Genomic DNA, 13,840 nt, shown 5'->3' on the forward strand with positions numbered 1-13,840 from the left:
TTTACGCCGGAGCCACATACGGCAACGCGGTAGTTTATTTTACACCGAAACAATATCGTGCTGTAGAATTTGAATATTATACGAGAGTCTGTCGATGATTCTTGCTACATTTTAAATTATTATTGGACCTACCGTGCGGCCCTGTGGCATGCCGCAATATCACACTATGTAGCTCTGGCGAATATGAAGCTTTAGTAAATTGTTATAAATGAGTTTATCTATGTTTTGGATAACTACTTTGATGTTTGGATTTGGATATTTTTTTATATCTGTGTCTATAGTAGAATTTTACTTCATTTAGAACTAGAATGTTTTAGAAAAGACAAAATTATATGAAAAGATATACATAATTGGGGTAGATAAATAATAAAAAATTGGGGTTAAATATAGGTACCTAATGTTCTGTGCTAATGTCAATAGTTTTTGCTTAAGCATTTGTCGTACCTAAGTACTAACCTGTAGGTCAGCAGGCTTTTCCCGGAAGTGCATGCGTATGTGAGTGCGCATGCCCCGCAGCGTGTTCCCCCTGTACCGACAGATCGTGCAACGAAACGCCTTCACCCCAGCGTGAGCTTCCATATGCCTCTGTGCAGTTGCGGCCGTCGGCGACACCACGTCGCAGCACGGGCATTTCCATCCACCGTCAGAACCAGACGCTGGCCTCGGCGTCTCAGGCACGCTGCGCGGTGACCGAGTCTCCCTCTTCGTGCAGTAATAGACCTGATGAGTTGTCAAATTATCCAGCGAACTGAAATGTATCCCGCACGCCAGGCAAATGAGCTGTCGGTATTGCGGCGGCGGACCAGGCTCCGGAGGCGCAGGGCTAGCTCTCTCTTCCCCACCGCCAGCTGAACAGTAATGCCGTTTGTGTATCCGATAGTTTTCGAATTTGCAAAACACTATATTGCACTCTTTACACTTCGAAACACCTTGCTTAACCAGTACTTGGGGTGGTACGGTTACAGGTAAGTCTGTGGCAAGTCTTAACGCCAAACCGGGTGGTAAGATTGGCGCAGGCACGACTGGAGGAAATTTTTCTTCAGGAGGCGAAGGTATGCTCGGCGGTTTAGGTGTCGGCCCTCTTGAACTACGTCGACTTCGTTTAGGAGAGCTTTCCCCACTTGGAGAGGAAGATCGCCTTGAAGGAGATGGGGTTCCGGGAGAGCCAGGTAACGATGGAGCGCAAACAATTTGCTCAGGGGTTGTAGAACGAATTCTATTCTCCTTTTCATGTTCGTCTGGCGTTACAGATTCCGGAGAACGTCGCACGCTCAGATCTAATGGCGTAGTGCCATCACGAGATTGCTCACGCGGTCTATTCGCTGACTTTAAAACTTCGGGCTCCTTTACTTCATTTGTATTTAAATTTGGTAACGCTCTACTAAGGGGCTGGAATGTGCCATTTGGTAATAAAAAGCACGGTGTATCAGGGTCTGGCAAAGTAGTACCAGGTAGCGTACTGGCGCTTCTTAATATCGAGTATGGGACTATAAGAATCGGATTTGTCGGTAGCGCCAAAGCATATTGATTTTGTGCAGGCGGAGTCGCACCAGGAGATGGTGGCGCCGACCCTGATGTCGCCGAACCCGCTCTAGCTGCAGCCAATGCTTGTTTTACGACTTGCCGCGTATTGCAGTAATGCGCTTTATGGGCCCGGAAAGTTTTAATTGACGTGAAATGTATGTCACAGTCTATACAATATCGGTCCTGTGCTGGCTGACCTTCCACAGCTTCTCCATTAGAGGTGGGAGGTAGTACAGGAGTACTACTGCTAACAGGGGATGAAGAATGCATTCGCATGTGACGATTTAAACTAACTTTTTTGTCAGCGCTATATGAGCAATAGGTGCATGCGTATTGTTTGCCTAAAGGCCGCGGCGTTTTGGAGTCTCCGCTCGACTCATCAGCTGCAGCATCTGCAGACGTCTCCGTGCCATCAGGTTTTGTTCTCCGTTTGGAACAGTAGTGTTCTTGGTGTGCTTGAAGAGTACTTAGTGAAGAATACCGTATTCCGCAAGGTTGGCACATATATCCTGGGGGTGTTGTGGCCGCTACGGGAAACAAGGCTGGAAAGTTTGCAGCCGTGAGCCCAGCCAAGTAATCTCTCGGTTGTTGAACCGGTGGCGGAGGGGGTGATGGAGAGGGCGGCTCGTGTTTCAGAGATGTAGCTTGCGGTGCGAGAGCCGGATCAGTCGCCAGACTCGTGTTGAGCCGTAATCGTGGCGGAGAAGCAGCAGTAGAACCCTCAGAAACCGGCGATGCCCCACCACTGGAGGCGACGCGCTCCCCACCAGAGCTCGGCGTGCGAGGTTCTCCTGACATCGCCTCGCTCTCGTTTCCCCATTCCTCGTCCTCACCTGAAAACAAAAATAAATCTCTCATTATCGAGAAGTGGCCATTACCGATACCTAAATGGAATTCAGAGTAGCAGATTGGAGCAAAAAGAATCGACAATATCAGTTCTTATTAGTGTTGTTAATAGTAGAGCGATGGTAGGTTGGCAGTGCTTTTCCCGCGATAGTCGACACTCGTCACGTTTCACTGCTATCTGTCCACGTCAGACAGATCAGGTCTTTGGTCGAGGCATACATTAGCGCTCCTAATTGAGACGTGCTCGCTGTATGTAAATGCCTCTGCGTGGGTGGGGTGTAGGGTTTTGAGTTATGCGACCAATGTTCTGCCACGTTTCCGTGCAACGAGGGAATAAAACATCCGATCCAATAACCCGAACCGGTCGCGCGACCCCCGTCCGTCAACATTGCGCGTGAGTATTTCGACCATTGGCAAACAGAACAAAAAGTTAACGGGCCTTGTTGTAATTGGATCTGATTTCCAGAAAACGTTCGCTCACCTTCCTTTTTGAGCGACAACGATCTCGAGCGGGCGAGGAATTAACCTATCTTTCGCGCAGCGATCTCAGCTCAAAACGCCAATTAATGAGAGGCTCAACTTCATTCTCCTGCCCCTGTGAAGATCATTATATGGGCACGACAGCGAGATGGACGCGACGATTGGTGCGCGCGCCGACCGCCATCTCGCGGTAACGAATGCCAATTGAATCGGATTGCGTTCGGGTCACGCTATCCTAGTCACAGCGCATTTCGATTGGCTGCTGCGATTCCGCGGTGACGTTCGATTGGCTCCGTCAGTGCGCGATTTATCCGCCGGTTAATGTTGTCGTCATAGCGAACGCGAGTTTATCGCGGTTCGTTAGTTGCGTTCGAGCTCCCGTTTTTCCTTAAGTAAGTTATAAGTTGTGATTGTTAAGAAAGGTTGAATGTTCAATCAGATAGATGGCGTGACTTGGTGTCGTTTGAGCAACTTTCGCGAAACCGAATGTCGATTCGTTAAATGATATTCATCAGCGTCCTTTTGTCTTTATAAACACGTCAAATAATGTGGCTTAAACGACTTCTGTATGAGGGGGCAGGCATGCAATTGACATAACTATTTTGTTTGAAATGTCTACTTAGTGCCCGCATTGCTTTTGCATAGACTTAGCAAACGATATCATTTCATGGCTTGAATGAAATGCAACGTTAAAGTTTACAAAGCTGTTGTGTTGTGTTTTCTGAAATTGAATTGGGTTAACCATTTCCTTTAACACTTATAATATAAATTCTGCAATTCTCTATCAAGACTAATTATATTAATCTACTAATATGAAGACTACCTATAAGATACCTACAAATCTAAAAAAAAACCAAATCAAACATCTAATATGTTCACAAGCACCATTAAACAGTCATTCAAAATCCTATAACCCGTACTAACATCGAACACGTGCCTTTACATGTTAAATAAAAAAACAAAGCCGCCATCTTGTCCTTACATTTATCAGATCAGAGATCAGGGTCCAATTAAAATAGTCGTGCATCGAGGCAGTCACAATCGGCGCAGATAACGATCGCGTACTGTGACGCCGGTGACCGATCACCTAGAGAACGATATCTTATATCATTCACTCACTACCTGTGATTTCGAAAACATTTAAATGTTATCGAACGATTACGATTACGTCATTCAAATAATATTTATCGAATTGAATATTGTAATATCGATGTTGCGTTTGTTATGCACCACTAATTGGTGTACAACAATGTAGCAATATTTTTTATTAAATAATAAAACTGACAAAATATTTGTCTTTAATCAGTACCCTTATTATAAATGCGAAAGTGTGTTTGTTTGTTGGTTTGTTGGTTTGTCCTTCAATCACGTCGCAACGGTGCAACGGATTGACGTGATTTTTTGCATGGGTATAGATAAAGACCTGGAGAGTGACATAGGCTACTTTTTATCTCGGAAAATCTAAGAGTTCCCACGGGATTTTTAAAAAACCTAATTCCACGCGTACGAAGTCGCGGGAAGCTAGTATTAGTATACTTACTTCTTGCATATCACTGAAAATATATTTTCAAAATAGATGATAATGGTATCATATTTGAGGACAGTCGTATATAATTCTCGTAGGTATTATTGGCAAATTAGTTTATTTTACTAGCTGTTGCCCACGACTTCAAGCCTAAGTTATTTTGCAATTTGCAATTTACCACCAAAATTTGTTACGATCAGATAGAATATATTGAGCCGTGAATAGGTAACAGACAGACGGATAGGTACCTACACTTTCCGATACCTAGTAAAAGATTCCGATATTAGTATGGATTATCTTTGATAGTTACAAATTACCTACTCTGAAAATAAAAAATACAAGAACTCTAAAACAAAGATGATCAGTTTTAAACATATAAGATATTCTTTTAAAAGCGTTAAGATAATAATCTGTTTTTGCAAGAAATTATCTACTTGACCGCCCTTGCTTCGACCGGGTAAACATTTTAGTTTTGTTATGTTTTTTGGTAAATCAAATATTTTTAAGCAGACACTAAATATAAAATATCATTGGAGGACGTTTTAGTCATCCACGCAGAAATCTAAATATATAAAAAACCGGTCAAGTGCGAATCAGACTAGCGCACTGAGGGTTCCGTAGTACAATCGTATTTTATCAACATTTTGCACGATAAATCAAAAACTATTTACTAGATTTCGTTCAAACCAATTTTCGCTGGAAGTTTGCATGGTAATTAATGTACATCATATATTTTTTTTAAGTCTTATCATTCTCTTATTTTAGAAGTTACAGGGGGAGGGGGGGGGGGGACACACACACATTTTACCACTTTGGAAGTGTCTATCACGCAAACTATTCAGTTTAGAAAAAAATGATATTAGAAACCTCAATATCATTTTTGAAGACCTATCCATAGATACCCTACACATATGGGTTTGATGAAAAAAAATTTTTGAGTTTCAGTTCTAAGTATGGGGAACCCCAAAATTTATTGTTTTTTTTCTATTTTTGTGTAAAAATCTTAATGCGGTTCACAGAATACATCTACTTACCAAGTTTCAACAGTAGCGCTCTTATAGTTTCGGAGAAAAGTGGCTGTGACACACGGACAGACAGACATGACGAATCTATAAGGGTTCCGTTTTTTGCCATTCGGCTACGGAACCCTAAAAAGGAAAAGGTGACTGACTGACTGGCATACAGGCAGACAGACAACAAAGTGATCCTATAAGAGTTCCCTTTTCCTTTTGAGGTACGGAACCCTAAAATTCGCTCCCCTGTCTATCACCCAGTGTCATCTTTTAGAACTCTAAAAATGTATGTCAAACTTGCAAGTATCTATTGGTTTCTTGACAGACAGACTGACACAGACAACAAAGTGATCCTATAAGGGTTTCTTTTACCTTTTGAGGTACGGAACCCTAAAAAGAGCTCCCTTGTCTATCACCCGGTGTGATCTTCAGCAAGTGTCTGCGAAAGGACGGACGTCGTGCGTCACGATCGGACGCGCATTTACATATCGCGGGTTCGATTCCGCTATCGAGGCTATTTGTAAGCTGTATATTTTAATGGTTTAGCTTTTTGCCTTCACTATCAAATGTGGGGACTGTGGAGAAGTGTGGCCATGAATAGAGAAATTTAATAAGACTCGTGCTTTTATAGACGACTAGCTTATGCTCGCGACTTCGTCCGTGTAGACTACACAAATTTCAAACCCCTATTTTACCACCTTAGGGGTTGAATTTTCAAAAATACTTTCTTAGCGGATGCCTACGTCACAATAGCTATATGCATGCCAAATTTCAGCCCGATCCGTCCAGTAGTTTGAGCTGTGCGTCGATAGATCAGTCAGTCAGTCAGTCACCTTTCCTTTGAAATTTGTGTAGTCCACGCGGACGAAGTCGCGAGCATAGTAGTTAGGTACTAAATTAGGACGTTTTTAGGGTTCCGTACCTCAAAAGGAAAAACGGAACCCTTATAGGATCACTTTGTTGTCTGTCTGTCTGTCTGTCTGTCAATCCGTCTGTCTGTCAAGAAACCTACAGGGTACTTCCCGTTGACCTAGAATCATGAAATTTGGCAGGTAGGTAGATCTTATCGCTGACATTTGGGGAAAAATCTGAAAACCGTTAATTTAGGGTTAGGTCACATAAAAAAAATTAAATTGTGGTCATGAACTAATAATTAGTATTTTCAACTTTCGAAGTGAGTGACTATATCAAGTGGGGTATCATATGAAAGGTCTTCACTTGTACATTCTAAAACAGATTTTTATTTATTTTTATGCATCATAGTTTTTGAATTATCGTGCAAAATGTCGAAAAAATACGACTGTAGTACGGAACCCCTTATTGCGCGAGCCTGACTTGCACTTGGCCGGTTTTTGGTTATAGAAAACCAACTTTATTATAACCAAAAGTCAGTTTAAAATGCTCTAAAATACTTTATACATATTTAGTAAAGAAATTAGTTTCGCCATAAACGTAATTCTTCTTGATATAAGAGTAGGTACATCTACATATACATGAGCTTAATCATTGTCCACACTAGTGTATAAGGCAGGTGGAGTGTGGAGCAAAAACTTCGCCTCACGAAGGTAGATAAACATTTCCTCGCCCTACGACATATAAATCTAGATGTCGTGACGTCACACGGCGATAACACTAACATATTAACAAACTCGTCCACTGAAAATATGTTTTTCATCATCTAAATATATAAAAGGAAAAGGTGACTGACTGAGTGATCTATCAACGCACAGCTCAAACTACTGGACGGATCGGGCTGAAATTTGGCATGCAGATAGCTATTATGACGTAGGCCTCCGCTAAGAAAGGATTTTTGAAAATTCAACCCCTAAGGGGGTGAAATAAGGGTTTGAAATTTATGTAGTCCACGCGGACGAAGTCGCGAGCATAAGCTAGTCTAAATATATAAAACGAAAAGGTGACTGACTGACTGACTGACTGACTGATCTATCAACGCACAGCTCAAACTACTGGACGGATCGGGCTGAAATTTGGCATGCAGATATCTATTATGACGTAGACCTCCGCTAAGAAAGGATTTTTGAAAATTCAACCCCTAAGGGGGTGAAATAGGGGTTTGAAATTTATGTAGTCCACGCGGACGAAGTCGCGAGCATAAGCTAGTCTAAATATATAAAACGAAAAGGTGACTGACTGACTGACTGACTGACTGATCTATCAACGCACAGCTCAAACTACTGGACGGATCGGGCTGAAATTTGGCATGCAGATAGCTATTATGACGTAGACCTCCGCTAAGAAAGGATTTTTGAAAATTCAAACCCTAAGGGGGTGAAATAGGGGTTTGAAATTTGTGTAGTCCACGCGGACGAAGTCGCGAGCATAAGCTAGTCATTCAATAATGATACGTTTTTCATTCGTTCGATTTTGTACCTTTTATTTTTATCACATCACTGTGTAACGTAATAGTTTATTGCATAAAATGCTAGTGCATTAATTAGTATGAAAACCATACCTCGGCTTCAGTACGCCGCAGAAAATAATGTACATCGACCTTTAGAGTGAGATCTCGGCTTTGTAGAACGTTGTCTCTGTCACTTATACCTATGTGACGTCTTGTCGGTCTCAACGACAGAGACAATGCTCTACAAAACCGCTTTCTCGTTCTAAAGATCAATGTACCTACCTACATTATTTTCTGCCGCTTACTTGTAAGTATACTTTAAACTTTAATTGAACAAGAAATAGGAACTTAAAGTTTTTTAGTTTCTTCTGCATTTTCAATTAAAAAACCGGCCAAATGCGGGTCAGGCTCTCGCAATGAGGGTTCCATACTACAGTCTTCGACATTTTGCACGATAATTCAAAAACTATGATACATAAAAATAAATAAAAATCTGTTTTAGAATGCACAGGTGAAGACCTTTCATAATATGATACCCCACTTGGTATAGTTCATGACCACAATTTAAATTTTTTTGTGTGATGTAACCACAAATTCACGGTTTTCAAATTTTCCCCCGAATGCCAGATATAAGATCTACCTACCTGCCAAATTTCATGATTCTAGGTCAACGGGAAGTACCCTGTAGGTTTCTTGACAGACCGACCGGCCGACAGACAGACAGACAGACAGACAGACAACTAAGTGATCCTATAAGGGTTCCGTTTTTCCTTTTACGTACGTACGAGGTACGGAACCCTAAAAACTGTTAATAACGGTACACACCTACTCTAGCATTTATCGAGAAAAATACTAGGTCGCAGATAATAAAATTAATCATTTATGCTATTTAGCATAACGCAATAATATCGTGTCGGTATTCGCAGTCCATTACGGAAAACTCTTTAATTTTCTTATCGCGCCATCTCACATGTGCGTTGGAAGGATTTTTCCTTTTTAATTATAACCGAATAGTTAAACCTAACGACGATGTGTGAAGAATTGAAGTTTAGTTGAACGGATGCGGCTCTGCAGTCTTAAATCATAAGTTAAGGGTACTTTATTGTTATCCGTATTAATCCGATATGGATACTAGTCTAAATATATAAAAGGAAAAGGTGACTGATCTATCAACGCACAGCTCAGACTACTGGACGGATTGGGCGGAAATTTGGCATGTAGATAGCTATTATGACGTAGATATCCGATAAGAAAGGATTTTTGAAAATTCAACCCCTCAGGGGGTGAAAAAGGGGTTTTAGATTTATGTAGTCCATGCGGACGAAGTCGCGAGCATAAGCTAGTAATATCATAAATGCGAAACTGTGTATGTCTGTCCGTGTGTCTGTTACGCTTTCATGTCCCATTTGTTCAACTGGTTTTGATGAAATTTGTAACAGGAATAGATTGTATCCCGTGGGAGGAAGCGACTACTTTTTATTCCGGAAAATTTCAGAGTTCCCGCGGGAATCGAAAACCTTTATCCGCACGGATGAAGTCGCGCGGAATACGCAAAAGTGGGTCCGTCTTTCTAAAACCTTTCACGGCGCATCCGCTTAATTGATTTTGATAAAATTTTGTACAGAGCTTGCATGTCCGGGACTTTTTTTCTCAGAAAAACGCGGACAATGGGGCCGATTCTCTTGTAAACAATCTCTAAACGAAACTAAATTAACAGGTCTAAATCTAGTGCTATCCTTTTCCGCAAGCAACAGTATGAAAGGAATAGCAGTAGACGCGCTATTTTAGTTTACTTTAAGAGATTGTGTACAACGGAATTAGTCACAGTCGTGTTTTATTTATTTCATTAGACTCTATTGAGCACTACTAAGAGCTGTCTATTTAACTTGTTTCAGTCTCGTTTTCGAAAGCGAAATCACGTTACTGAACTGTGACGTCACATGAGTATGTTTCAGGCCTTATTGTTTTTGTATTCCCACATCCATTATACGTAGTCATTTTTCTCACATCCATGCTATAGTTACATGTGGCAACACCTTATGAATATTAAGTTGCATTCTACATCAATCATACTGCGCGAGATCTCGACGGAGATTACACACCACTCTTTTCCAAAGGGTTACTTTTACTTTTGACGAAACGAACCTCAAAATAATATGAACGATAGTAGGCCTAAATACCTACTTACTTAATCGAACAATAATTTTGGAAAAAGGGTAAGTAAAGTCAATTATTCAAAGAACAAATCTATTAGTACCTACCTATAACTGGCAAAAATTGTACGTTTTTCTTTATTTTAAAAGTTTTACTTAATAGTTGACGCCCGCGACTTCGTACGCGTGGATTTGGGTTTTTAAAAATCCCGTGGGAACTCTTTGATTTTCCAATATAAAAAGTAGCCTATGTCACTCTCCCAGGTCTCTATCTATACCGATGCAAAAATCACGTCAATCCGTTGTACCGCTGCGACGTGATTGAAGGACAAACCAACAAACAAACACACTTTCGCATTTATATTAACGGTACTGATGGTATTCGTCGCAATACCATCTGTTGAGAAACTTTGCTGAAGTCATTAGATCTTTCAGAGGAAATCTACATACCCAAACCCGTCCACCTACTTATCATCATAGATCGCGTAGTCAAGGGCTGACTTGTCATCGTTAAATAAAACCTAGTTATCAATCAGAGGTAGCACAGCATAGTGTTATAATGGAATCGCATGTGTTATTTTTTTAAATGTGAGGGTAGATGCTCGTGAGCCCGACGCGGGCGTATCGTCGCGTTTTGCATAGATTTAAAAAGTCGATAGTAATGCAAATGCGCTGGTGCCGTGTTTGCTTGTTTCTGAGTTACGGCGCCGTAGACCCGCGCCTATCGGAACAGCGCAGAGAATCTACTTCAAGAGCTGGTGGGAAGTTGATGAGAGGTGCTTGATAACAGCTGAATAAAAAGTCGATAGTTATGCAAATGCGCTGGTGCCGTATTTGCTCGTTTCTAAGTTACGGCGCCGTAGACCCGCGCCTATCGGAAAAGCGCAGAGAATCTAGGTCAAGAGCTAGTGGAAAGTTGATGAGAGGTGCTTGATAGCGGCTGAATAAAAAGTCGGTAGTTATGCAAATGCGCTGGTGCCGTGTTTGCTTGTTTCTGAGTTACGGTGCCGTAGACCCGCGCCATATCTACTTCAAGAGCCGGTGGGAAGTTGATGAGAGGTGCTTGATAACAGCTGAAAGGTCGCAAATAAGTCAGATCATTTTGCAGAACGCTGCATGCTCTTGTATCTAATATTCTCACAGGCTTAGCCTCCATATATTATAAGTAAGGATTTGTTTATGTACTAACGGCTTTTAACAAGCGGTTGCTCACAATTTTCTGCCATCTCCCGGCTCAATTCGAGAATATGAACGTTTCGCGATTGTGTGATTCTCGATCGCATGACTGGTACACATGTGAGGCATTTTTTCAGGGATTTATTTACCATTCTAATCGTGTTAATATATTTCTTAACGGCTTTTAACAAGCGGTTGCTCACAATTTTCTGCCATCTCCCGGCTCAATTCGAGAATATGAACGTTTCGCGATTGTGTGATTGTCGATCGCATGACTGGTACATGTGAGGCATTTTTTCAGGGAATTTATTTTGCATACAAATTGTGCGGCAGCTTAGCGTTTATTTCCGCAAATTGCGGGGTAGCTTTGCGGCTAAGTGACACTCATATTTGTACGACACATTTCACGCAATGTGCTTTATAGCTCTTTCTGTGTTTTATAAAAGCCAAAAATAATCAAGCTCAAAAATATGTGCATGTAATTTTCTCTAGGCCACCATAAGTTCTGAATGCTTGAACTTTGGGATGCATGGGATACCGTTAGAATCCTTACATCATCCCAAGTGGCAAGAGTTATAAAAAAATTTGAAAAAAAATCTAATTAATCTGTGATTTTTTTAATTTTGAAAGCGGCAGAAAGTCCTAATTTTAACCAGTTCTTACCTACTTATATGAAAATATTTTAATATAGGTTTACCTTTATTCTCATTTCACCTGCTTTTTTATGTTTTTTATGCTTTAGCAAAAATCATAAAAAGCAGGTGAAATGAAATCTTATAATTTTTTTTACCAAAGTGCATCTCTAGTTCCTATTTATGTACTAAAACTAATTTATGTACCAACCTAATTACAATAAGGTAATAAATGATTTGGATTTAGTTATTTTTGAAGATCAAATGCAAATCTCTCTATCCAATTTTTTTCTTCGCGGTCTTATCTCTTAAAAATTTGTAACCATATAAAAGTATTTAATAGATAGTTTAAATTAATGATGGGCCGATACGTAGATATCGATTCGATAAACGGTAAAAGTTGCGTACACGCAACGCTGGAGGCGTCAAAAGTGGGCGGCGCTTCTGACTCGCGACGTGACGGAATCCCGCATCCAATCGCGATCGGATCTCGATTTTAATTATACGAATCGAGAACATCGAGTCGGGTCTATCGAATATTAATATGTCGATTGCGAACTTTGCGATAGCGTTGTTCTTTGATTCGTTTGTGCGTTCGTACGAAATTCGCGTGCGTAAAATGCGTAATTCGACGACGCGGCTGGTCGCGACATTCCGCGAACAAGATCGGCGATAACGTTCTGCAAAAGATGGGAGATAGTGAACTGGGAAAAATGAAACAAGACATTACCTATGCGGTCGTGACGGAGTGGTTACAAATTCACAGTTTCCGTTTTGTAGTTTCGATGTGAGAGTTTTAATCAATTTAAATAAAGTAGATCTGGATGCTCGCACTTCGACCGCGTGGATTTAGGTTTTTAAGAACCCCATGAGAACTCTTTGACTTTTCGAGATAAAAGTAGCCTATAACACTCTCTAGGTTTTTTCTCTACCCAAGCAAAATATCACGTCGATGCTCCGTGGGGACGTGATTGAAGGACAAACAGCGAACTAATGAACAAACACATATTCGTGGTGGTGATAAACTACTTTCACCCTTGACTTCATCCTTGTAGACTTAGTAAAACCATAAACCCCTTTTGTTTTCCCGCGATAAAAATTTGTACGATCCAAGTTTTCTCCGTACCAATCGTCAAGTTCTGTTCAACAGTGGAACCCGCCCTGCAAAAGGTTACAGACAGGATACTCATCAGATGGATGGAAAAATATATAAAAGGAAAAGGTGACTGACTGATCTATCAACGCACAGCTCAAACTACCGGACGGATCGGGCTGAAGTTTGTCATGCAGATAGTCTATTATGACCTAGGCATCCGCTAAGAAAGGATTTTTGAAAATTCAACCCCTAAGGGTATGAAATAGGGGTTTGAAATTTGTGTAGTCCACGCTTGTTGATTAATAAATAAGAAATAAGGATTTAGGTACGTTGTTAAAATATCCTCCATCTCACTTTTGAGTACCTAGGTATCACCCATAAAAGTTGACTGGAACAGCATGCACTCACGCTTGACTTGGAGCGATCCTGAAGAGCACTCTTAACGGTTATTTATTATCAGATGTTAGTGATAATAAAATGTTACGACGTACAAGTGAATAAAAAATTAATATAATTATAATCATATCGACAATACTCAATTATCGCATTCCCAAACACATCTACCTAGAAATCACTGTGGCGATCTTTAAAACCCGCTGCATCAGAACTGTTACGTCAAATGATCTTTGTTACAACACTATCTCGATAAAGGATACCATCTCTAGCGCACGCCTACGACACGAAAATAATTAACTAGAGCTTCGCCGTCAAACATCGTGTTCGACATCGGCTACTCCCATACCAATTACTACCGACAATCGATTGTGAAGAAAAAACGGGCCAACACTATTCCCGGCCAGTTTGAAAAAAGAACAAAGCATGTGAACGTGTTAACGAGGCTTGATGGATCGGGGTACGATCTAATACGAACTAAAGTCCAATACACATAGTTGCGTAGTATTTATAGTTTATACTCTTTGGTTACGAGTGATGTTTAAAAATGTCACTTCTGATTTTCAAATATGGAATGAGTGTCCCATTCACTTGAATGAACTATAGAAATATATAAAGTGAATGGTTACTTTAAGGCCCA

At 40.8% G+C, this 13,840-nt stretch overlaps 1 protein-coding gene across 6 annotated transcripts in view; it reads right to left on the bottom strand.

Annotated features, from left to right (window-relative positions):
- ush (Zinc finger protein ush) overlaps positions 1–13,840 on the bottom strand; it is a 249,280-nt gene that overhangs the window by 6,326 nt on the left and 229,114 nt on the right. For 5 of the 6 annotated variants that reach the window (XM_034978611.2, XM_069500574.1, XM_034978534.2 and 2 more), the window contains one exon: positions 457–2,357. In XM_034978611.2, the coding sequence (XP_034834502.1) occupies positions 457–2,357 (1,901 nt within the window). Of the gene's footprint in view, positions 1–444; positions 2,358–13,840 lie in introns of all 6 variants that reach the window. The other variant, XM_069500589.1, reaches the window with a different exon arrangement.

Source organism: Maniola hyperantus, chromosome 1, assembly GCF_902806685.2.
Source record: "Maniola hyperantus chromosome 1, iAphHyp1.2, whole genome shotgun sequence".
NCBI lineage: Eukaryota > Metazoa > Arthropoda > Insecta > Lepidoptera > Nymphalidae > Maniola > Maniola hyperantus.